Here is a 26274-nt window from a genome sequence, read left to right on the forward strand (position 1 = left end):
CATTCTTTCTTCTTATCTTTTCTTTCCAGAGAGACAGGGGGTGGGTACAGAGGGAGAGAGAATCTCAAGCAGACTCCATGCCCAGTGCCAGCCTGATGCAGGGCTTGAGCCTGTGATCCCATGATCCCAAGGTCGTGACCTGAACCAAAATCAAGAGTCGGACGCTCAACTGACTGAGCCACCCAGGCGCCCCATTTTCTGGTCATTCTTTTTTTTTTTTTTTTTTTTTTTGGCCATTCTTTTTAAGTAAAAGCCTTCTAATTACCTTAAGTCCCAAAATACAGTATACAGGTCTCAATTTAGAAACCAAAATATCACCGGGCGTGGCGGCCCATGCCTGTAGTCCCAGCTACTCGGCATTCTGAGGCAGGAGGATCACTTGAGCCCAGGAGTTCTGGGCTGTAGTGCACTATGCCGATCGGGTGTCCACACTAAGTTTGGCATCAATATAGTGACCTCCCGGGAGCGGGGGACCACCAGGTTGCCTAAGGAGGGGTGAACCGGCCCAGGTTGGAAACAGAGCAGGTCAAAACTCCCGTGCTGATTAGTAGTGGGATCGCACCCGTGAATAGCCACTGCACTGCAGCCTGAGTGCAACATGTAGCTAGACCCTGTCTCTTAAAAAAAAGAAAAAGAAAAAAGAAACCAAAATGTCTAGTCCGGTGTAAGTCCGGATTCTGGATTTGGTTTAAAGTCTTCAGACTCTCCCCTTCCTGCTCTGGTTGGCTTCTTTCATCCCTACCTTATGTTATTTCTAACTCCTTCCTCATTCCTAAAACCCATGTAGTTTCCTATCCCTCCAGACTTGGAGAGTAGGAAGGGGGAATGAGTAAGAAGAGGGGCAAGAACCCTCTCAATAGACTGGTACTATTAGGAATGTCTCACTCTTTGGGTCTGGTAGGTGTTTAAACCAAGTTATTTTCTTGTGGGCAGGTTCATGATCCCTGCCAGGCTCCCTTATTGTGGGGTTTTTCTACCAGATGTTTCTTTAATGTGAATGGTCATCTCTGTCTGCTCTATGCATGGCTCCTTCCTCAGCTCCTGAAAGTCAGATCACTCACTTTGAGAACCTTTCTACGAAGGTTCTTTAGCCTTCTTTGTGGCCCTCTTGAAAAGGACAGGGTGGAAAAGAACCCCTGCCTCCAAAACTCGGAGAATGCAAGCCGTCCCATATAGTAGTAAGCTTTCCTTTACTGCCAAAGTCAATGTGGCTAGTTAACTTATGTCTTGCCTTTTAGATTTTCCGGACAGGATTTAGACATGAGACCACTGCGGGCCCTCCCGTAGCCTAGTGGGTGTAGGTCCCTAGTGGGACATATGTAGGGACTTCATGCTCCTCTCTTACCTGAGGTGACGGGGAACATGATCACACCTCTCCCTAAACATCTCAGTGTGGGTGAGGGGTTAAGAGTTACACAACCAGATCGGCAACCTCATTACAGATTCTGCATACAGTCTCATACAGATTGCTAAAGTATGTGATTGTTTAATATGAATTAGTTCATGTGTGGTTGGTGCTTAAATGACATTAGCATAAGTGTACAGGTTGTATTCTTTCCTACACACATTCCCTTGGGTACAGTACCGGAATTATGGAAGTTGAATTTTGACCTTCAGCAAGAAAGCAAAAAAAAAAAAAAAAAAATCCCTCCCCTTGGCTTTTGCTCATGCACCCTTTCTGTCCTATATCAAGAAGGTTGACAAGGTCACTTGCACCTGATTCGTTGCTCTTTTGCTTTGGACAATGGCTTTGGGCTCGGAGGAGGGTGCTCTTCCTTCAGTGCCCACCTAAGCTGCCCCACTGTCTCCAGATCCAGTCCCAACCATGTTGTCTCTGGGCCCCCACACACCAGCGTGCATGCCCTTGTTACGTACGTCTTGACCGTTCACAGAGGGCCTCCAGACTGGCCGGTCTGAGCTGTCCAGGTTACCTCCACATGCACCAGTCTTCAGTCTGCTTTATGCTCTGCTTCCTAAAGTTGCACAGGTTTTGTGTGATCTGCCCCAACACGATTTGTCCCACAAACCGTATCATTTTTAGTGTGTAGGGTTTCAGAACAGAGACTTTTCAGGAATCACATATTGTGTGGTAGTAGAAGCATCTGTACTTTTCTTGGGGTTTGCTATCTATGTGCCTTATTTAAAAATATAAAACTTTTATTTCAATATCCCATTCAGTTTTAAAGAAAGGAAATATGCTAACCTTTTCCTAAAGCATATTTAACAGTATCCCTATCAGGCGTACCCATGTCATTCAATAACATAGCTTACTAAGTAGTATGTTATAAGACCGTGTGTATATTCTGTCTTTGTAAGCACCAAAACATAAGAACTCACGGTCACTGTTTTCGGAATGGAAAATAAAAACATAACAGCAAAAGATACTTCCTTTTCCACTTGAAGTTGTTTTATGTTTAATAAAAGTAGCAGGAGTTATTTTCTAAATAGTTTTCTTTCTGGCCTAGAATCTAAAATGACTTCATAGCTAAAAACAATGTGCATGGTTACAATCACAGATTCATTAATTAGATTCACACCACAGTGTTGGCATCTAGTTACCCTCAAACCAGTGTTGCCTGCCGCACTCAGCAATTTCCCTGTCTTTAGAACATATCCTTTGCCTCCAGATATCATTCCTACACTTCTGGGTCTTTTTTTTTTTTCCATTGGACCTGCGATTTAGGAAGCACATCTCACTTAATTTACAGATACTGTTTTGAGGATATGCTGAGTACCCAAGGAATGTTTTCTGTAGTTCAAGATGAGAGAACTACTATACTTTAAATTACAGATAAGAAATTTTAAAAAATGGTTATATGGCAAAAATGTTCCATTATTTACAGCTGGATTAGCCAGCTTTTCAATATTTCTTATAGATGTTTCAACCCACGTTTGCTTTTTATCACCAGTAAGCGCACCTTTGGCTCATGTCCTGTACCCATCTGTATCAGCGTGTTCCTAAAGAATACACAGTGTTCTCTACATTGATTAAGTTAAATTATATAACTTTGCACCCAAAGAGTGTTTTTGGATTTATTACAAAAGCCATAGAGAACTGATTTCTTTAATAATCAATTGTTTAAAAGTTTCACTACTCCATTCTTTATGTCCATTAACACGGCTTTGGTCTTTCAAAGGTTTCTCTTGCTGTTACAGCAATTCACCTGCCCAAAGGTCAAAGATGTAGAGTTATTAGATTTCAGGCCTGGCCCAAGGCCCAAGGGGTATAAGATTTGGAAAGACATACATTGTAGGCAGATGAACCATTATGAAGCTGTCTTTTCTTTTCTTGACAAGGTGGTGGAGGTGGGAGCATAGAGGGCAAACATCCTTTCATGGTATTTACTCTGAAGTAAGCAGCTGTCCTCTGTATTCATGAGTTCAGAACACTGTGTTTAAGGGGCCTGTGTTTAAGATACGTCACTCTATCTTCAGATTTTGTTCTTGTCAGCCCTTTCTCCAGGTGGAGTGCTAATGATGGTTTTCTTTTTATAAAGGGCAACCAGATCCTCAGTGGCCTCTCCATTGAAGAATATAAAACCACGCTGAAAATGATCAAGCAAGCTATTTTAGCTACAGACCTAGCACTGTACATTAAGTAAGTCCTAAGAAATATTCTGCAATAAATAGGTCTTGGAAGTGTTTGCACTGTTTCAAACTTTTAAAATGCATGTTGGCAAATTTTTAGATTATAAAGACAAATGTCTTGGCGAGTCAAATGTCTTGTTTTTCAAACTATGAAGCAGTTTCCTAAAGGAAGCCAGAAAAGGCTATTTCTTTGACTTATCACTTAATGCTACAAGTTCCAGAATACAGAGTTATTTGTGCTGTTGATCTACTGCTATGTCTCTGAAGTGATGTACAAAGTAAATTATCATACCCAGGTCATACCAAGCTAGGTTGTGCAACCTAAAGATGATATAGTCTGTTTGCTTTTCCTTCTTTCCTTCACTGCCCCCCTGCAGCTTCTGACTGTGTTACAGCTCCTTTACACTGTCATCTAAGCCTAGGTGGGCAGGAAAAGGAGCTAAGTGCCAGACAAATAAATCTTGTTTCTTTTTATTTGATCCTGGCAGAAGAGTATTAATATAGAACTTTAGTTAGTGAAGTTACAGACTCAAAAATTAAAGTGGGCATTAGAGTAATATTTGTCATGCATGTATGCATTTACCTATAATTAAACTGCCTTTCTAAAAGCGAGAAAAGCTTTGCTGCCTTCGGGCAGGCCAGTTTCCCACATGCAGACTGAGATCTTTGCTGCACTTGTAGGAGTGAGGGGAGAGGAGTCTGGAGGTCACACTCACGGGATTTCCTTGAAGCACAGTGCTCTCTCCCTCTACACAAAGATTCACACCCATGGCTTTAACCACTCTGATGAGAAGTAAAAACAGAACAGACACACAAAATCACATACCAGATACCCACTCTTGTACATTTAAAAGTAACAGCATCTAAAAGGGTCTGGGTCATTGGATTTTGGAGCACTTGAAAGTTAATTAGGATGAAAGAAAAGACAGCAAACTTCAGTTTATTTAAAATGACTGCAGAACAAAGATTATCAGATTATGAAGAATTTAAAAATTTCTGTAACCACAAAGACTTCCCAGGCTTTCCAGGCCACATGGGTCTTGCCTCTGAACCTGTATGAAACCTATTTTCCATTTTTGATACTCTAATCACATACAGTCCGTTTTGTTATATAAGTGTTTCTTACATTTGTTTTGTGTCTCCGACTAGATTTTAAACACGATCAGAAAGGCTCATGCCTTATAACTTCCCAACATGCTTAACAAGTGCTGGGCACAGAGGAGTTATCACTCGACACTGAGTGAATATCAGTGTACACTTTATTTGGTCTTTGCTTCAGAAGACCTTTGCTACTTTATACTGAGTATAGGATATAGAGTAATTATGAATTTTTCTACTCTATACCATAATGTGTAAGATAAATGAAATTAAACCGAAGCCATATAGATCTGATTATGCCATACCCTTAAAATTTCTTAAGTCATTCTTGGCATCAAATTTTTAACTCATTTGTTTCATTTTCTAAAGATCATATTTAACAATTGAAATGACCATTATTTGTGAGCCATAGTGAAATAATAATTTGAAAATAATTTCAATTTTAAAATAATCTGTTTTACCCAAAGAAAATGGTAGAAGGGAGGACAGTGAGATATTTTTAGTTTTTTTTTTTAATTTTAATTTTTATTTATTTATTTAACAGACAGAGATCATAAGTAGGAAGAGAGGCAGGCAGAGAGAGAGGAGGAAGCAGGCTCCCCTGCTGAGCAGAGAGCCCAATGCTGGGCTCAATCCTAGGACCTGAGCCAAAGGCAGAGGTTTTAACCCAGTGAGCCACCCAGGCACCCCGATATTTTTAGTTTCTTAAATGATGACTTCTATATTGGATTCTAAGGTGGGGGAAAAAATTTAGAGATTTTTTTTCCAAAAAAATTTACTCTATGGGTCTTTGTCAACCAAAGAAATAAGAGCCTGGGGACTCATCATAACTACCAAATGTTTTTCTTTATTTTCAAGGAGACGAGGAGAATTTTTTGAACTTATAAGAAAAAATCAATTCAATTTAGAAGATCCTCATCAAAAAGAATTGTTTTTGTAAGTAGGTTTCCTGTCCTTAAAGCTGAAGTCTTGTTACCCAATTAATTTTATCACTATCAGATTTTATTGCAATTATTTGTTACAATGGGATGATCTTAGAGGTTGTTAGAATTCTCTAGAGTGTTGTATAAAGGGCTGAATATGAATATTTATTTGAAAAGAAATGCATTTGCCAATACAAGTGAATAAATCACTCCTTTGTCCTAGAAGGACCTTTAAAATGTGGTAGAATATCAATACAAAGCTGTAAGGTTCCCTTGCTCATATTCCCAATTGTTTGGAATGGAATAGCTGAAAATAGCATCTCCAAGACTGTGGGAGCAAGAAGGTCACTGTGAAGTGTTCACTTCTCTTGAGTGATGGCAGAGTAGCACAGTCAGAACGTCAAGATTTCCATTTCCCTCCCCTGTACACCTGTCCTTCCCTTCTAGCTGCAGAGACCATCCCTTCGGTGTTAGCATTCCTACCTTTGCCATGGCAAGAACCGGGTCCATCACAAAGAACAGGCGGTCAATCATAGAGAAAAGAATGACTCAGAACACCAAGGAGAGTTCTATCATAATTTTGAAATCAACATTTCTTTAAATGGATTGATACTACTTAGCATGCAAAAGAAGATGCAAATTTTAAGGAAACAACGCACAAATGCCCAGCTTGTCTGTTCTGTTCGGCGCAATCATGCTTGACTTAGTCTCAAAATGTTTTTCATAACAGTTCCTTAGAAAAGTAGAGACCTGTAGGGGCGCCTGGCTGGCTCAGTAGGTAGAGCATGCCTCTTGATCTTGGGTTTATAAGTTCAAGCTCCACACTGAGTGTAGAGATTACTTAAGAATTAAAAAAAAAAAAAAAATTAAAAAAAAAAGTATAGACATGCTACTGTAGTTAGTGAACAGTTTGTCCCAATAACAAAAAAGAAATCCAAAGGTAGTTCCAAGTCTACAGCTGCTCCCACTGCCAGGTCCTACGTGCTTGCTGAGAAGAGCTCCCAGTTCTAGAACACAATGTCCCATGAGCACCCATTTTTCAGATTTTAGTGAAGCTCACTGAGGGGTATAGTCTTCTCTGGGGCTGACAGTTTATACTGATGAGCACCGAAATCCTGCATGACAGCGGGTTTATAGTGATTGCAGATATCTCTCCTGCTCCCACTTCTCCAAGAGAGTTGGTGGAAGAGGTCAAGTAGCAGCAGCAAACCACTTCCTTTTTGCCTCACAAATTTAAGGGAGAGCGTGCTTTTAGGTTGGGTTTCCCTGCAGGGATGAGGGATACAGCCCTTTACCGCAAGTGTTTCTGTATTACAGTGATGGCCTTTCTGCCTCTTCATTCAAACGAAATTATTACAGACATGCCTCTGGCTCCAAGATGGGAAACATTGCACTAAGTACAGAGCCATTGTCATATGACAGTTATGCTCCTGGGTTTCTAGAGCACCTTGTATCAACGCCAGAGCCCAGCATGACTTTCGCTTCTCTCAACCACAGAAAGACAAAAGAGCACTGTCCTCTCATTCCCCCCTTTCTCTGGCAGATACTGTTTAAATCAGAGCTTTTCACACAGAAAGAAGTCACTTCATATGCTGAGGTCAGCATTGGGATGACCCACGATCATTCTTGCTCTCCTAGAACTTCTATCAATAGAATATCTGATGTTACCCTTTAATGGCAAATTACTTACTAGTGGACAATGTGGTTTCATCATAGTGTCACTGAGAATGGGATACTAAGGTGAAAAAAAATAGTAACAGCAGGCAAGCTTTTGCCCAAGGTTAGTAATTTCTCTCCCTGTGCCAATCTGGAGCGAAAGGAGGCAGTTTCAGGGCAAATCCCAATAGTTCAGTGGACAGCCAAAACCGTGACACAGTGCTGTTGCTGAATCAATCAAACTTTAGAAAAATTGTTCCTGTTTCTTTAGTCTTTATAAGCAGGCATCCTACATAGGTTAGGGGGCTTTAAATTTAAACTTTTTACCAGTAACTATTTACCAAGCGTATATATTTGCATAAAAAGGAGGGGGAGAAAAACCATGAGAGACTGTGCACTCTGAGAAACAAACTGAGGGTTTTAGAGGGGGGGTTGGGTGAGCCTGGTGGTGGATATTATGGAGGGCATGTATTGCATGGAGCATTGGGTGTGGTACATAAACAATGAATTCTGGAACACTAAAAAAAATTAAATTAAATTAAAAAAAAAAAAAAAGTAAATCGTAGCCTTGGGCTTCTTTTTTCCCTTAACAGAGCGATGCTGATGACAGCTTGTGATCTCTCTGCCATTACCAAACCCTGGCCTATTCAACAACGGGTATGTTGCTTGCTGATAGTAAAAGCAGGGATTAAAAAGTCAAAGGAAGAAAAGTCTGTATTCTATAAGTAGCTTCGGGAGTATTTGTGGTATTTTATCTAATTTTTAAGTGGTATTAAAAGCAGATAATTGGACACAACCAGGTTTTCTTTTTTAGAAGTTTCCTTAGCATGTACTAATATTTATAAGATACAGTAAGAGAGAGAGCACCTGTATTAATACAGCAAAAATCCAGCTGTTGATAATCTTTAATTCCAGTACTTCTGGCTCCCTTGGGAATGTTTTTAGCACATTTTTTTTAATAACCTTGAAAAACAGAAGCAGCAAATTATTTTTCTTTTGATGATTTTTCTTTTTGGTTAGCCTTCCAGGCTATACCTCCGCTCCAAGTAGGCATTAATGAGTAGAACTTAAACATGTCCTGGGGCTTATAAATATAGGAAATGTTGATATAAAGTGTCAGGAAGGATGTGATCAGGGCCTGTGGTTGGGAGGCTAGAAATATATCCTTCTCTCTAAATAAGTAACTGCCATAACATTTCTTAGAGGCAGTAAAGGCCCTGGGCTCAGACAAGGGACGGCTGTACATACAGTGCTGCAGATATCGTGCTTTTGGGTTTTAATCCTAAGTGCACTACTCGAGACTGTTGACAGTCTGCTGCTGGTCAGGGCTGGGCTCTGAGCTGCACAGTCATGGAGGCCAGTGACAGGTTCATCTCATAAAACACAAATGCTGAGAAAACAAGATTAGAAATGGACTCTGCAGGCACCATAGCTGCCGACGTGCTGTAAGCACTCGAGAAAGATGGTCTTCATGGACTGTCCTGCTCCGTAATAAATGGGACTATCTGCCCATTTCCAAATAGGGAAGAGGGTGAAAGAGGGAAGAATTTGTCTTTTCATTTATCATTTCAGCTTAATCAGATCCCAGAAAGGTAGAGCCATGAGGTTGGGGGTCCAGACATAAAAACCAATACTTAAAGCCTCTAATTAAAATAGTTTGGTATTGGGACGCCTGGGTGGCTCAGTTGGTTGAGCAGCTGCCTTCGGCTCAGGCCATGATCCCAGCGTCCTGGGATCGAGTCCCACATCGGGCTCCTTGCTCGGCAGGGAGCCTGCTTCTCCCTCTGCCTCTGCCTGCCTCTCTGTCTGCCTGTGCTCGCTCGCTCACTCTCCCTCTGTCTCTGACAAATAAATAAATAAAATCTTTAAAAAAATAAATAAATAAAAAATAAAAAAAATAAATAAAATAGTTTGGTATTGGTGATAGACCAGTGGAACACAATAGAGCATTGAGAATTGCATAGAACATTTAGTGTATAATAAAGATAGCATTTCAAGTAACTGGGGGAAGAGAGAGACTTTTTATGAAATAATCTTAGGGTGACTTTCCCATCTTCCATAACCAGATGCCAAAAGACAAAATTGGATGTACTTTGCATACTTACATTCCAAATGGAGCATAGAGTTCAGTGTAGAGAATTAAACCATAGAAGTACTAAATAAAAACATCTGTGGATTCTTCCATAACTTAGGAGTAAGAAAACTTACCTAACTATGGCTCAACATTTAGAAACAATGGAAAAGATTGATAAACTTGATTACATAAATTTTTTTAAAAAGCAAACTTTTGCATGGCAAAAGACACTGTAAGCAACGTAAAAGTAAATGAGAAACTGATAAAAATATTTACAACTTTTATTTTATATTTAATACCCCAATATTAAAGAACTCATAAAAACAGAGAAGAAAAACAACAACAATCTTTCAGAAAAATGGGCCAAAATTTTGAACAAAAAGTTGATGGAATGTGAATGGCTCTTACTCATTTGCAGAGGTCCTCAGAACTTCATTCATAAGAACTACAAATAAACTTGACACAGAAAAGCTTGTATAGAATCTCATAACAGGGGGCACCTGGGTGGCTCAGTCCTTAAGTGTCTGCCTTCAGCTCAGGTCCTGATCGCAGAGTCCTGGGATCAAGCCTGGTGTCAAGCTCCCTGTTCAACAGGAAGCCTGCTTCTCTCTCTCTCTCACTCTCCCGTGCTTGTGTTCCCTCTCTTGCTGTCTCTCTCTGTCAAAGAAATAAATAAAATCTTTAAAAAAAAAAAAAAAAAGAATCTTATAACAGCTCCATTCCTAATATGGTAGTATTATATATGGCAGACACGTTCCAAGACCCCCAGTGGATGCCTGAAACCACAGATAGGACTGAACCCTTATATATACTATGTTTTTTCCTATGTATACATCACTATGGTAAAGTTTAATTTATAAATTAAGGACAGTAAGAGATTAACAACAATAACTAATAATAAAATAGAACAATTCTAACAGTATACTATAATAGAAGTTATGTGAATGTGGGGTCTCTCTCTCTCTCTCTTATTATATTGCACTCTCCCTCCTCCTCTTCGTGATGATGGGAGATGATAAAGTGGAGAGGTAGTGGGGTGGATGATACAGGCATTGGGATGGAGCGTTAGGCTTCTGTTGGGCTTCTGACCATATATCAGAGGGAGGATCATCTGCTTCTGGACCGCAGTTTGAAACCATGGAAAGCAAAACTGTGGATAAGGGAGATTACTCTGGTCAGGACTAGAAACAACCCAAACATTGATCAGCAGGAGGATAGCTAAACATACTGTAGTGTATTCCATATAACTCATACAAGTTGTTGTATGAACTACTTAATATTGTAGTGTATTCCTTATTCCTTACATATTCCTTATGTAGTGTAATATTTATTCCTGTAATGTATCCACTGATACAGTGGAGTACTGCTCAGCAGTAAAAAGAAACTCACCATTGATACATGTGACAACACGATGAGTCTCATAAACACCATACAGAGCAAAAGAAGCCAGACGCAAAAGAATATGTTCTGTGACTCCATTTCTATGAAGTTCTAGACTAGGCAAACTAATCTCTGGGGAAAGAAATAAAATAGTGATTGTGACGGGAAAGAGGAAAGAAGGGGCAGGAAATCACTGAGAAGGGTCATAGAAGTGATAGAAGTATTCTGTATCTTGGATGGGGTATTTATTACATGGTTATATGCATTGGTCAATACAGTGAACTCATGAACTGTGCGATTCAAAGTATGTAAATTCTACTTCATTTAAAAACAAACAAACACTGAGATACTATTTCTTACTTATCCAGTTGGCAAAATCCAAAGACTTCACGAGATACTCTGTTGGGGAAGTTGAGGGAAAACAGGAATGCAAAATACTGTAGCTCTTTGGAAGTTTATAAATATATTCATTTACCATTACTTCTAGGCATCATATCCCAAAGATATACTGGAAAGAATATAAAAAGATATTGATACAAGGCTACGCACTTTAGTACTATTTGTAATGGCAAAGACCGGAAGTAACCCAAATATTCATCAGTAGGGTACTGACTGAATAATTTATAGCACATTTACACGATGAGTTCTGTGCAACTGTAAAAAGAAATGGGGGAGTATCTGTATACTACTACGGAGCAATTACAAGAATGTATTTTTAAGTGAAAAAAGCAAGGTATAGAAAAAAGTATATTGTACTCTACCATTTATCTAAGAAGAGGGTAAAATATGAATATATGTACATATTTGCTTCATATTTTAAAAACCCAGGATTAACTACAAAAAAGTTAATGATTCCCTATAAGGGAAGGAGGAAATAGCACTTAGGGGACAGAAATGGAAGCTAGAGTTGCTGAGTGTACTAGTTTTGTAGATTTAACTTTGGAACGGTTTAAATCATTTCTAAAATTATAAACTTGAATTTTAAGTATCCATAAGCCTTGAAAGTAAGTGAAACAAGCCTGATTTTGGTTGCAAAACCATACATGAAGGGAACTATTTCATTCCAAGTGACATTAAAACAATACTTTGACCATGTATCTCTAGTGGGGTGTACCCTAAAAACAAAAAGGAATTACCAAAAAAAGCTTTAAACTGTTTTTAGTAATCTTATTATTAGTGGTGATTTTGCATAGATACTCAATCACTGCTTTAGATGATGCGGGATAAAAGCAAATAAAAAATACTGTGTTGGTGTTGTTGAGAGCTAGGATCATCAGTGTAAGTAGAAAGATAAATGTGGTTAAGGTTGGGCAGAAATGGTGTAGTTCTGAATTTGAATTGAAATGTTGTATGGACTTCTGTTGTGTCCTAGCTCCATCCTCTAAAAGGGCTTAAAAATAATGACCAACCTTGTGCCCATATTGAGGTTTCTAAGTACTTCAATTTAAAGGAACAAGGGCTCCGAAAAGAAACAGCTGATAGCAGTTCTAAAGCAGGACATGAACAAAATGAGCCTAGAACATCTTATTGTATCAGAAAGCAGGGAAGCTATTAAAGACTGGTAGGGTTTTTTCAAAAGAACAGAGAAGCCAACTTAATAAGCTCCCACTGGCTGAGATGGGACAATCTGAGTGTCAATAAGGATTGAAATCCATTAAATACGTTTCAATCTAAAAGTTCGAATTAGTAATAAAAATAATAAAACGAAACCTTCCCTGGTCATCCTTGATAGTTGCTTGGAAACCAAGTTGCTTTTTTTCAAATGGCAATTAAAGTGGAAAAAATCAAGCATTTCTCCTGCTTTTCTTATATGAATCGTGCTTTAGAGTAACTAAATAATTGATATGGGGAACTTTCTTTTTATTGTACTTCAACTAATAAAAGAAAAAGAAATGATCGCTTTGAATATTACCTTTTTTAGCCCCTAAAGTAGTGGATCTAGACGAAGATCATTCCTGGTGTCTAATATTACAAAAAGAGAGGTAGCCAGGCTTTATATGGCTCCTGATGGAGGTACACAGCAATGCCTATGAAGCAGCCAAAAAAAAAAATAATAATAATCTAATCAAGCGTCTAGATCTTATTAGCAGTGTGTGGAAATACAGGGCACAGAGGAACATGAAATGACATAATGGGAATGCAATCAGCAAAATCCACATAGAGGAGAACTGCAAGATAAACAACCCAGTTTACCTAACGACAACAACAAAAATGATAAGGACAATTTTTGAAAAGAGGAGGAACATGTAGATTAAAATAAATTTAGGGCGCCTGGGTGGCTCAGTTGGTTAAGTGACTGCCTTCATCTCAGGTCTTGATCCTGGGGTCCCAGGATGGAGTCCCGCATCACTGCTTCTCCCTTTGACCCTCCCCCCTCTCATATTCTCTCTCACTCTCTCTCTTTCTCTCTTTGACTCTCAAATAAATAAAATCTTTAAAAAGTAAATAAATGAACTTAAAAGGCATATCTATCAATCACCATGTACGCCCCTATACTGATACCGTGTTTTTCACAGCACCTGGCATAACAGGTACTTAACAAATAGCTCATTGATTATATACACAGATGGGCACACTCTACCTTTCCCCCACTGATTGCTAAAGTTGAAATAACATGTTGCTTTTTTCTGCCTAATTACAGGTTATAAACTCTAGCCTTGGTGATTAGGCACATATTTAAAAGCAAATAAAATATAATTTCTATTACTCGTTATTGTTTTATTATCTTTTTACTGAAGTGGTTGAAAGCTAGCTTTGATAGATTTCATTATCTTTATTCAAAGTCTCTATTTTATAGAGTTGTATGCTTTTAATTGCCAAAACTTAATCGGTTATTTATTTCAGATAGCAGAACTTGTAGCGACTGAATTTTTTGACCAAGGAGACAGAGAGAGAAAAGAACTCAACATAGAGCCTGCTGTAAGTATGAGACCTTGTTGGTAGGAATTATTCAAATACACTTGTTTAGTATAGACTTCTTACACTTTCTGTGGGATATTAGGAACACAGTTTATTTTCATTTTAGTTTTTAAAACATCTTTCTTATTAAAAGAATTACATATGTTTGTTACAAAAAACATAAGCAAATAAAAGAAGACAAAAAAGACTCTTGGGGCCATCATATTATACCTACTTTTTTGTAATTTGTTTTTTCTATTTCAATATCATAAGCTATTTTCATTCTAATGGATACTCTTATGTGTATTATTTATGATGATCACATGAAACAGACAGAGCCACAGTTTACCTACTTCCTTGGTGTCATGTCTGCAACGTTCACTAGGACCAGCAGCACTTTGATAAACGTCTTTGTTGCTAATGCCAGTTTTCATTCTCTTGTTAAGACAAATTCCCAGAATTGCTGTGTTGAAGGGCACAGATTTTTTTTTTTTTAAAGATTTTATTTATTTATTTGACAGAGAGAGATCACAAGCAGGCAGAGAGAGAGGAGGAAGCAGGCTCCCTGCTGAGCAGAGAGCCCGATGAGGGGCTCAATCCCAGGACTCTGAGATCATGACCTGAGCTGAAGGCAGCGGCTTAACCCACTGAGCCACCCAGGCGCCCCGAAGGGCACAGATTTTTAAAGGTCTTTCATACATACTGTCTTTTTTTACATAGAGTGTGGCTCTCACAGACAAGAGTAAGAGTCTTCACAAACCATTTCTGGCTTTTGGAGTACATTTTCCCTGAAAATGAAGCATAGAGTCTTTTTTTTTTTTTTTTTTTTTTTTTTTCAATTCAAATGGACATTTATTGAGTCCATATTAAATGGGACATGATCCTCACCCCCTCCCCGTGTACAGTTCCATCCACTCTGCTCACTCTTTAGCCTCAGCTGGGCACATCCTGTGTCTCACTAGTCTTTCACAGCTACTCCCTGTCTTCTGATGTAATGGTGGACTCATTCCAAGGCTCAGAACCTTCTTAGAAAGTGGTGGGTAGCAGAGTGATGATCACAGCTAATGGGGAATTTGCTTCATTTTAAACAAGCACTTGGTACAGACTCGTTGCTTCCCATGGCCAGTGCTGGGCTCGTCTGCTGCTCCAGTCATGACCTCCTGGGAATAAGCAGGATTACATCTGCATAATTATCCTTCAGAAAGCTCTCTGCATGAATTGAATCGTAATCAGCTGTAGCCTCAGTGGCTTCTTCCACAAAGCTGAGGGTGTTCCACTCCGTATCAATAGATGATTCAAAGCTGTGTGTTCTCCAAATACACAGCAGTGGTCGACTCTGGGTCAGTGATTGACTCTAGACGAGTGATCAATGCCATGGGTAGGGTGGGAAAAGCCAACCAGGATGAACAAGCCAGAGAGGATCAGGGTCTCCCTAAGCCCAGTGCCAGCAGAGTGCAGGAGACCGAGGGGGAAAGAGACATATAAGCTTGTGTCTGGCCTTTCTCAGCTAACAAAGCGATTGATGTTTTGGGGGCCAACTTGCATTGTGTTCTTTAAGTAACTAGATGTGTGTGTGTGTGTATGTGTGTGTGTGTATGTGTGTCTGTTTCTGTGTTTGTATTTTCAGGATCTAATGAACAGGGAGAAGAAAAACAAAATTCCAAGTATGCAAGTTGGGTTCATAGATGCCATCTGCTTGCAACTCTATGAGGTATGTATATGAAAACAGACTTGCTAAATTTAGACTGTGTTATGAATTAAAACCTCATGTAAATTGAAGCAATTAACACTAGGCTGTTTTTTTCCCCCCTGATGAACATGCTGTTTGCATTGAAGAAAGAACACATTTTACATTTGATTTTTCTCAAAAACTTTAATTCATCAGTGCATGACTATCTGCTGAGTGCCTACTCTGTGCTAGACTCTAGCAAACTGATGTGAGAATACTAAAAAGAATTATATGTCAGTGTTACCCTTAGGAGGGATACTGTGCATACTCTATGTCAGCATATTCTCTTTTTTAAGTTTAGGCCTAAATAAAGAAAAAAATTATCCAACTTTTTCTCATTGTATAGTGTAGCTTTAATATTATTAAAATTTCTATGAGGATGTAAAGGAGATAACTGGACAAATATTATAAGTTCCCATTTCCTTACACCTTCTAGCTTGGGATTTTTATTTTTTGAGGTAAAGATATTCTCCCTAAAACATCCTGGTTTGCTAGTTTAGATGCTTATTCCCAAAGTACAGAAAGTAGACACTATCCTTGTTTTTAAAGTTTATATAGGAAACCATCTTAAGTTTTAATTATTTGGGAAAAGCACATTTATCATAGAGTTATCATAGAATGTCAAGACCCAAAGAAACCCTAGAATCGTCTAATCGAGACATTTCACAATTCAGTAACTTTTTTCCCCTACATTTCATATATGTACATGGATTTACTTCATTTGAATCTGTTGTTAAATTCTATGTAATATTGATATGTATTTTTACTATTATTTATTAGAGTCGTTATAGAAAACTAAGAGAATTTCACTACTCAGACAACTACTGTTAATACATTAGCATATATACTTTATGAATTTTTTTTCACTTAGCAAATTTGGTTTTTGTAATTCATAATACATCATAATGTATATTTTTTCATGTCATGTGTGTTTCTGTGATATTTTTAAAGGCTGCAAAATAGTAACATAGTATACCTAACCCTGTTGTTGGGTATTTAAAGTTATTTTCAGAGTTTCTCTATTACAAAGAAACCTGCAGTGAACATTTTGTATCTAAATATGTGTGCCACTAATAATTGGTAAATAATACCATTAATAAGTTAATCTTTATTATGATCTTTGACACAAGTCTATTTAAGTACATTGTATAAAACTGTTTTATAGGAGAACACAAATAAGCAGTTCCTGATAGGATCACACTTCAGGAGAGCCATCTGTACTACCAAAAAGCAAAATGTATTGTTTCCCTGAGAAGTGGATTCCCTACAGATCTGTCTCTATTGTAACTCAATACGGTTACTTTGGAATGTATGTGTCTGCTCTATCTCTCATCACATACTCGTTGTCTGCACAGATTAAGAGAACTCAGTCATAAATGACCTGCATATTTGTTCACACAGCTTGTGAAAACCCGTATGGTGAGCCTGCTGGTGAAATGAGTGTGAGATTGTGGCTCTTGGGAATAGGCCCGAGAAGGGGGCTTATTTCCTGGATGCCTTCTAGTTGTTTGCTTTCTTTTTCTTTCTTTAGGCCCTGACCCATGTATCAGAGGACTGTTTCCCTTTGCTGGATGGCTGCAGAAAAAACAGGCAAAAATGGCAGTCTCTCGCAGAACAGCAGGAGAAAATGCTGATTAATGGGGAGAGCAGCCAGGCCAAGCGGAACTGAGCGGTCTGTGCACGCCGAGTTCAAGTTTACAGACCGTGTATTCTGCAGTATGTCTCGTTTTGCTATACACTGTACGAGTTTAGTGTATACTTTGCCACTGCTGTATTTTTATTTTTGCACAACTTTTAAGGGCACAGCATGAAATGTTTTTAGGGGACTATTACATATTTTCTGTATATTTGTTTTATGCCACTGATCTGAGATTATCAACGACACCCACTCACTCACTCTTAGCACATGGATAAGAGCTCTGTTTGTGATATTTTGTGTACTACAAAGTGCAAGTTAAATTCTTGTGCTGAGATTTTTTTGTTTTATTTTGGGGGAATTTTAGGGGTTTTGTTTTTTGCTTGGGGGTTTTAAATCATTGTTTTTGTGTTTTCTGAATTACCAATCTTTTAAAGAATGTTTGGAATCTTTTCATTCTCAAAAATAGTCTAGGAGCAAATTGAATGTATTATGTGACATTTAAAACCTATCTTTTTTTTTTTTTTCTCTATCATAGGATAGAGAAAAGTGCTGGCCTAGTGGATTTAAGGGGAAAGGATAGTATTTGTCAACAAAAAAGTAAAACTCTGAAACAAATAGCAAGTACTATAAAGCAGTATGGTAAAGAAAAGGTATTGTTAATTGATTTGCTGTTTTTGTTAGTGAGCAGGAAGGGGAGAACTCTTTCGTTTTAGTACATATGTCTATCCAAACACTACCCATAAAATCACTGCAGTCTACCCTCTCTGATGGAAAGCAGGGAAAACCTTAGGAAGAGACACTGATTTAATGGACTTCATGGTCTTTGACTTTACTAAGGGATAGGTGTGATCCAGAAATGGAATGGCCATATCTATCGGTCAGTGAAGAGAAACATTCTGTTGGAAGAGTCCTCTGAGAGTCAGTGTTTTGAATATTGAACTTCCTCTTTTAAATAACTTCCTTATCGTTTCTCTTACAAACCGTAGTTTATAAGTGAACAGTTTAAGTCTCGACAGAAAACTGAGAATAAAAGTGATCATGGGAGCACTGACTTGAGGTAAGATACGACTGCAGATAAAAGGTAAAATGAATCATTATTTTTCTTTGTCAAAGGAAGCATAGAGAATAGTTTTAATTGTATAAACAGAAAGGGGCTATCCTTGATGTTCAGGTCAAAAATTAAATTGAAGAAGCGGGAGAGGAGGAAAGCTTAGGCCTGAATAAAACTTAAGCGTATTGAGTCTGCAGCTGAGAAACTGCCATATTTCAATTTATAGGACTAGTCAACTCAGAATCACAGAAGTTTGGGTGTGTGCACTAAATGCTGACCCTGAGCTTAAGGTTGTTGATACTTTTCATAGCTTTTTAGCACATTTAGAAAACGTTAACATTGTCTTAGATTTGAGCCCATTTGAGTGGATTCCCATTGATCATGTGTACCCTAAATACACATTTATTCATCATTAGAGAAGCAGATACTGAATCGAGCAACTGGTTCGGGAAAGGAAAATCTGTTCCAAGCATGCGGAAATGTTTGGACTTAAGGAAAGTAGGAAGAGAAGTATTTGTCTGATTTGTTAACCACCAAAAAAAGTTTCTGAGTTTCATTCACTAATTGGGTAGAAAATCTCTTGGGGACATGGTGCAGCATCCTCAAAGGACTTTCACTAAACATTGTTTCCTATTCATATTGTTTTTTCTCTCAACTGCCTAAAACTCAATATCCTCATTGCGTTTTTAAAATTCTGAGTTGAATCTTACATAATGTGATTTTATTCTTAACATTCATGTAAAAAAAAATTGTCTTGCCATTACTTTAGAGTGGTAAATGCTGGTCTAGGAAGTTACCAACTGTTGCTATATGTGTAATTGTTGTAAAACTTGTATTTTGAGGATGCTATTCAGTTTTTATTTGACTCATATAGGTGAGATCTGTAAAGTTGCCTCTTGGTGGCGCTGGTGTGTAAGTTACACAGGCTGTCACTAAAATAATGTATCTATATACTGGTATACACCCATGCATGCAGACATAATTCTTTAGTATAGAAAAATCATTTAAAGAAGAGCAGTCTTTAGTAACGTTTTTATCATACACCTTGTGATTTAGCAGTTATGCTAAAATCTGTAATCATGTACTTTAGTAGTTTTTTAGACCCATCTAATATGTCACTGAGATGTATGTATGGAGGTTTTGAATGTGTGCCATTTTAACAAACAAGAAGTTCTATGTAGATTAGAAATTATTTGGTATCCTTTAGATAATGGTTTATTTTACTTTACTAGTTTAGCAATTAAAAGAAGTTGGGTAGCGCCATATTGTTGGAAGTTTTAGTTCTTACAAGAATACTTCTTTAGGACCAGTTAGATGGTTCAAATAATTTTTACTTTTTAGGAAAATCATTCCATACGTAGGTTATCTGGTACATGGGCACAAATCGAAGCTTTTGTTCTTATGTGAATTTTTTTTTCCAGTATCTTCCCAAGTTGGAAAAAATATATTTATAGTCCTTCCTCCCCTGCAATGTATCTGTATTACTAGTAAGAAGCTGGTTTTTTCCTGAAGTTGTTATAGTTATAGCTGAATAATGACATATCATTTCAATTTTCAGCCCCAAAAGTGCCCACTATTTTACTAAGTCGTTAAAAGATGTCTATAAAATTGCCAGGCCTTATATTTTTCGCAGTATTGGCCCTTGCCAGTCACAGTCCTTTGTGAACCTGTGTGAGTCACTTAACCTCTGTGTGCCTGAACAAGTGTTATTAGAGGAGTTATGTTTGGGCAAAACCTCTGTCTTCATGAAGGATGTCACAGAAGACAGCCACCACAGCAGCCCTAATGGGCCCTGGAGACCACTGTCAGAAGTGGGATATTGGGCTGCAGAGCACGGTATCTAATCCCACATGTCACTTCCTCTGTTTCAAAGACTGAAAAAAAGATAATACATTTATTTGGTTTCTCATGCAGATCACAAGTGAATGTGAGATTTTGAGTACCTTGCCTCAAGGTACACACTCTGGGAGTGATGTTGTCACCACTTATTTGTTAATCGTGAAGAATAGTTTCTATTAGATAAGAGTACTGAGATTAGAAAGTGTATGAAAATACACTGGAAATCTTGAGATCTGGGAGGAAACTGGTCACAGATCTGTTCTTGCCTAGCGGTAAAGTGCCTTTATTTTCAGCACAGAGCACAAATGTTAGACATACTCCGATCTGATTTTCAAGTTTTCTGTGTTTTTCACCAGATTTTACTCCTAATGCTTGATAGGTCATCATAAGCAGTGCTGTTGTTTTGGTTTTTATTTTGATTTGATTACAAGAGTGATTTTAAGATGAGAAGAGGAAAAGGTGAAATTGCCGTCGTCTCCTGTGAATGAGTGTAGTTGAAATCAGGTGGTATAACTGAATTGCTCAGTATCAGACATGGAATGGTCCACCCTTTATTGAGTCCCTGTGACACAACAGGCACTGTGCTCCGCCGTGGAAATAGAGCAGTGACCTCAAGTTGCCCACAGTCTGCAAAAAGGGCGAGATGAGAGACTTATCAGCTTCTGATCCTGCCAACTGAACCTGAAAATATAGGGTACATTATATCACTTGCATTGTCATCTATAACATATGTATTATAGACCGTTTTCCAAGGACCTTCTTTACCTGGAACTTACTAAGACTCCATCAGTGAATATCCTGTCTTCTAACAAATATGCATCATTTACCCTGTTGGTAGCTTAAAGAACACATTATGTAAGGAGTCATATATTCTACTATATTGAGTTTTGTTTTTGTTTTTGTTTTTTTTTTCCCCATATGCTAGCCAGGTAGAGATTACTCAGAGTTCTTTTAGATTGTTAAATTGTGCACAGTTTTGGACCCCTTCTGCTCCCCTACAGGGAGCAAGGAAGAAAGTAATAAAGCTCACTTCACCTTTCCATATGTTTCTCAAAAGCCTGTGTAAACGTGTCTTAATAAATGTCGTTGAAAGCAGTGTAAATAGTTGAAAATATAAATTTCTATTACAGTTTAAGAAAAGAAAACCTTATGAATCATCACTAGCCACTGTTAATATCTATTTGTATTCTTATACCTTTTTCAATATATTTGAACAAATATATAGTTTCTGGCACTATTTTTGTACTAGGATAAAGGAGTTATTATGTATATTATGTTTAGCTTTTAAGTCCTTTTAAATAACTGCGACTGTTGATTTCATGTGTTTCCTCTCCCCCACCATAAGAACCATTTCCAATGACTCTTCTATGACAAAATCACTTTAAAGGAACACCTCCCCACCTCTGATGCCCATAAAATCAAGAGATGGTCAGGGTGGTCTTCTGTTGCGCAAACTCTTCACCTGTCGGTTGTTAACTCATTTTGCTATGCTTTGTAAAAATAAAAAGAAGAATGAACAAGTAGGTATGAGTATTGTGTGATTTTTAGGGGAATTTTAGGCAGGGAGAACGGACCCAATGGTTTGAGAGACCTCAGTCAAGCTAACCTGTGGTCCTATTAGCTGAAAAAAATGTGATTTAATCAAATCCTTTCCTTAACCAAGACCCCTCTCAGTAATAGTCTTCTTTGTATTAACATCCTTTGCTACCAATCTGAGGGCAACATTTTCTATACCTTCTTCACATCAAGCTCCTAACAGCTCCATGAAGAGTGATTATTCCCAGTCTCCTGTTGCAGGAGGAGCTAAGGTGGAGGAGTTCCATACTTCAAAGGGCACGAGCTGGATTTGAGTCCAGACACGTCTAGTTTCAAAGCAGGTATTTATTCCATTTAGTTCTCTTTTTGAATTTTAATTGTAAAAGGTCTCAGATCCATTCTTGGTGGATCAAATGGACTATCTAGAAGCATTAGAGGTAAAATTTCCTTGACCTAGCAGATTTGGTTTTGTTTGGGTTTTTACTGTTAACATTCCTGGAGTTCATCTGATCATAGCAAATGATAGGCCTTCACAGAACCCCAGATACTACCATGCTTCTGCTGCTAATGTAGAGATGTGGAGGTATAATTAAATTTCGCGTTTTTGATTCATAATTCAGTTTTGCCACTAGACAAGCCCTCTTCATGTGGAACAGAATATCTAGGCTATGCCTAATTCACAAAACCGAAGACAAAAATGAAATGAAAGCTCATGTAAAATAATAGTTTAGATCTCCTGACCACTTGGGGGCGCCAGAGTCCCTGATTTTTCAAAGAAGTAATACCTTCCCGGGAACAATGAATAAAACTGCATTTTAAAAAAATTTTACTAGCTAAAGAAAAGCAAAATGGGAATAATCAGTAGAGAATTAATTCTTGCTTCCTCTTTGATCAGTGATCATTTCATCAAGATGTTCTCCAAACAATAACTGGTCACTTGAAGTCTCCGATATTCCAACCATGGAGACATCACCCCTTTCTGTAGAAAAAGGAAGTATTTGACAACTCTCTTGAATTCACATTCTTGCTATTAGCTGTGCTTCCTTCTCAGCAAACAGGAATTGCTATGTTTGATATATGCAAATGTCAGGGTATGATTTTCTATTCTTAAGGCACATGACATTAAATTAACAGAAACTCTTTGAACTTAAAGAGAATATTCTCTGATTGTAAGCTACATTCAGCCTTGGCAAACAAACAAGAGCTATCTTTCCAGTTCACAAACCACATTTTCAAAATAAACATTCACAAAGGTTATGCATGGAATCAAAATAATTATTTGAAACTAAAAGAAATCTGATTAATTAAATGGCATGCATGATTTTTTCTCTCTGACTTGCCTCATTTTAACTGTGTGCGTGTGTGTGTGTGTGCGCGCGCACGCAAAATATACAGGAACTAAGTTGATTCTCAATCATCTGACAGCAATCCCAATGGCACCTTTTAGGATTCCTCTTTCTAAATTGCCATGTAAAGGACAAGCTTCCATGGCCAATGGCAGGGGAGAAGCAATAAACAAGGACTGTTACAATAACTTTCAACCTTCATATCCCCAATATTAATTACTTTTAAAACATATTTCACTTCTCATCACTGTTTCCCCTTACCCAGCAGGAGTGTTTTTAGGTTTTATGTAACACCGATCTAACATAAGCCTGTAAGAAACAATATTCACCCTTTACCAACCAGCTCTCTGAAATTCAGAACTTCTCTGGTCTCGCTGATCTGCCTAGCCCAAGAAGGAAAGGCATAAAACATGGTCAGCGACTGCCTCAGCTACAAATGCTCTCTCACTCATACTCTCCGTCACCCGTGCACACAAGCCAATAGGAGTGGTTTCTAAGGGTGTTCTACTCAGTTGTTAGAATAAGTTATAAATTTTCCTGGGCAATGAAAGGGAGACTGTGTCCTATCATTATTCCCTTTTTCTTGAAACCTCTGCTTCTCTTTTCTATTCTAGCTCCATACCCCAGGCCTTCAAACATATTTGATTCTCCTGTGGCCCTAAGAAAACCTGCTATAATCACACAGCCCTCCTAAGTTACCAGCATCTCTGCATCTTTCTTGTACTTTAAAGGTACTCAACAAATATTGAGCGAAAGAATGGATTTCCATACTTTGTCACCTGATATAAAATTGAATTTTTTTATAAAGAAAGGGGAAAGTAATTCCAGTGAAGGGAAACAAAAATCAATACAGAGTTTTTAGAAATTCTTAGTTGGACAAGAAGTGAAATTTGGGGCCCCTGGGGGGCTCAGTGGGTTAAAGCCTCTGCCTTCCACTCAGGTCGTGATCCCAGGGTCCTGGGCTCGAGCCCCACATCAGGCTCTCTGCTCAGCGAGGAGCCTGCTTCCCTTCCTCTCTCTCTGCCTGCCTCTGTCTACTTGTGATCTCTGTCTGTCAAATAAAATAAAATCTTTTTTAAAAAGTGAAATTTAAGATGAAAAAACAAGCTGAATAAAGCAAGTTTTAGGAAAAAAAATTTGTTTTCTATTGTGAAAAATAAGTTAGCTATCAGACTTTCATTAATAAATTGCTAACCATTAGTGTCATTACTCTGAATGGCAGTTTTACCATATTGCTACAAACCAAGGAAAATTCATAAAGTCTAGAGGCCAGTAATCTTACAGAAAAGATAAGATTTACACTTAAAAATAAATAAGCAACAGTTTGCTTCCCCACCAACAGTGTGAGAAGGTGCCTCTTTCTCTCTATCCCTGCCACTCTAGAAAACAGTATGGAGGGTCCTCAAAAAGTTAAAAATAGAGCTACCCTACAGTCTAGCAATTGCACTTCTAGGTATTTATCCAAAGGATTCTATTGGTATCTATTGATAAAACTATTTATCCAAAGGATAAATACCTAGAATCACAAAAATAGTGATTTGAAAGGGCACACACCCCCAATGTATAAAGTAGCAATGCCCACAATAGCTAAAATATGGAAAGAGCCCAGAAGTTCATCAACAGATGAATGGATAAAGATGTGGTATATAAATACAATGGAATATTATTCAGCCTTCAAAAAGAATGAAATCTTGCCATTTGCAAGGACATGGATGGAGCTAGAGTGTATTATGCTAAATGAAATAGAGAAAGACAAATACCAAATGATTTCACTCATGTGAAATTTAAGAAATTTTAAGAAATTTAAAAAACAAAAGGGGAAAGGGAAAATACAGTAAGATAAAAACAGAGAAGACAGCAAACCATAACAAACTCTTAGCTATAGGGAACCAACAGGGTTGCTGAAGGGGAACTGGGCGGGGAAATGAGGTAACTGGGTGATGGGCATTAAGGAGGGCACTGGATGTAATGAGCGCTGGGTGTTGTAAGCAAGTGATGAGTCACTAAACTCTACTCCCAAAACTAATACATGTTTACTAAATTAAATTTAAGTAATTTTTTTAAATAAAAATAATAAATAAATAAATAAGCATACAAAAGTAAGCAGAAGATGCTCACTCATTCGCAAATAGTTGGTTCTCTACTCCGTATCCAGCTGGGGTAAACTAAACAAGCATGGCCTCACAGAGCTTCTAGCCCAATGGAGGCCAAATACAACGGATAGTTACATTTGTGCACTGAGGGTGGGGAGTGGAGGGTACTTAATTCCAAACTGAGGCTTCACAATTGACTTCTTTAAGGGTGAGATATCTGGTTTAGCCACGTGAAAAGGAAGAAGAACATTCTAGGCAGAAGAAAGAGTATGTGAAAATCTAAAAGCAGACTAGAGAAGTTGAAGGTCTTCCCACTATTTATTTAAATAATTATGTTTTATAATTATGAATGATGATTTAAACTATTTATGAAGTATTAGTATAATAGTTAAATATAAATATTATAACATAATACATAAATATAAGCGTATAAAATTTTAAAATGTTTTTTAATAAGTGTATATTTGAACTCTTAAGAAAGAGAACTCTCCAGAGACCAAAATAAAGCTACTTAAGAAATAAATCAGTCAGCATATGAACTGATATTATGTCAGATCTAGGAATATTTGCAGACCAAATCATGAAGGGGGCTTAATACCCACCGAAGAAGGAAACAGTGTTTGGGTACTGGCTCTCCAAGTAAGGCTGAAACTTGTGAAGAGTTACGCCCTCACTAAACATTAAGAAGGTGGAAGGGGGCTTGTGGGATACAGAAGAAATCTACTTGGAGACACAGAAAAACAAAGGAAGCATGCCTGTCTTAATCTGGGCTAATAATAACATTGGGTTCATCCTCATTAACACAGATTTGACGTTTGAATATGATCCAGGACTACCCAAATTAGATTACAATCACAAAAGAAGTCGCAAGCCAGTAATATCCCTTAGATACCAGGCAAAAACAAAGGTAAATTGTTTTTGGAAGAACATAACCCCAAATAGACCCATAAAATGTCTATAGAAGTTATGCCACTAAAGACAAATTCCTAATTCAAAACTGCAAAACACAAGAGGAAGCAATTCATAGTGCATGAAGTCAGAAGCCATAAGACTAGGATCAGATCCCCAAGAAATCGAGACAACAGAACTCTGATAGAGGCTATTGGGAGAAATCATTAATACCTCATTCTTGTATTTCCAAATGAAGGAACACCCCTAAAACAACACTCAGCCTTTTGTTCCACCTCTCACTCAACTCAGTCAGACACCCAATTGGAGAGTGATGGCCACACCACTCCACAGTCCTTAAGTGGTTTAAATGGATCCAATAAAAAGCAGTGAATGCTGGAGATTTTTTTCTTTTCTTTACCTTTCTAATCCTGATCCATTTTAAGTCCAAAATCCTAGGTAAGTGTCTGGATATGTGGCCTGTCTCAAGATCTAAGCTTCTGAAGGGGCTGAGGCAGGGATTGTTAGCAAACCCA

The 26274-nt window shown here is 38.0% G+C and overlaps 2 protein-coding genes across 5 annotated transcripts in view; both read left to right on the forward strand.

Annotated features, from left to right (window-relative positions):
* Nucleotides 1-17784, forward strand: part of PDE5A (phosphodiesterase 5A) — a 146627-nt gene extending 128843 nt beyond the window's left edge. For all 4 annotated transcript variants that reach the window (XM_032858621.1, XM_032858646.1, XM_032858629.1 and 1 more), the window contains exons 16-21: nt 3498-3598; nt 5545-5622; nt 7859-7922; nt 13564-13638; nt 15245-15328; nt 16878-17784. In XM_032858621.1, the coding sequence (XP_032714512.1) occupies nt 3498-3598; nt 5545-5622; nt 7859-7922; nt 13564-13638; nt 15245-15328; nt 16878-17015 (540 nt within the window). In that variant the 3' untranslated portion in view covers nt 17016-17784. The remainder of the gene's footprint in view (nt 1-3497; nt 3599-5544; nt 5623-7858; nt 7923-13563; nt 13639-15244; nt 15329-16877) is intronic.
* Nucleotides 17785-23473: 5689 nt separating this feature from the next.
* Nucleotides 23474-26274, forward strand: part of FABP2 (fatty acid binding protein 2) — a 35729-nt gene continuing 32928 nt past the window's right edge. The window contains exon 1 of the mRNA XM_032858656.1: nt 23474-23488. The gene's annotated coding sequence lies outside the window, so the exon portion shown is untranslated. The remainder of the gene's footprint in view (nt 23489-26274) is intronic.

The sequence above is a fragment of the Lontra canadensis genome, unplaced genomic scaffold (assembly GCF_010015895.1).
Source record: "Lontra canadensis isolate GAN:19392208 unplaced genomic scaffold, GSC_riverotter_1.0 scaffold1, whole genome shotgun sequence".
In the NCBI taxonomy this organism is placed as follows: Eukaryota; Metazoa; Chordata; class Mammalia; order Carnivora; family Mustelidae; genus Lontra; species Lontra canadensis.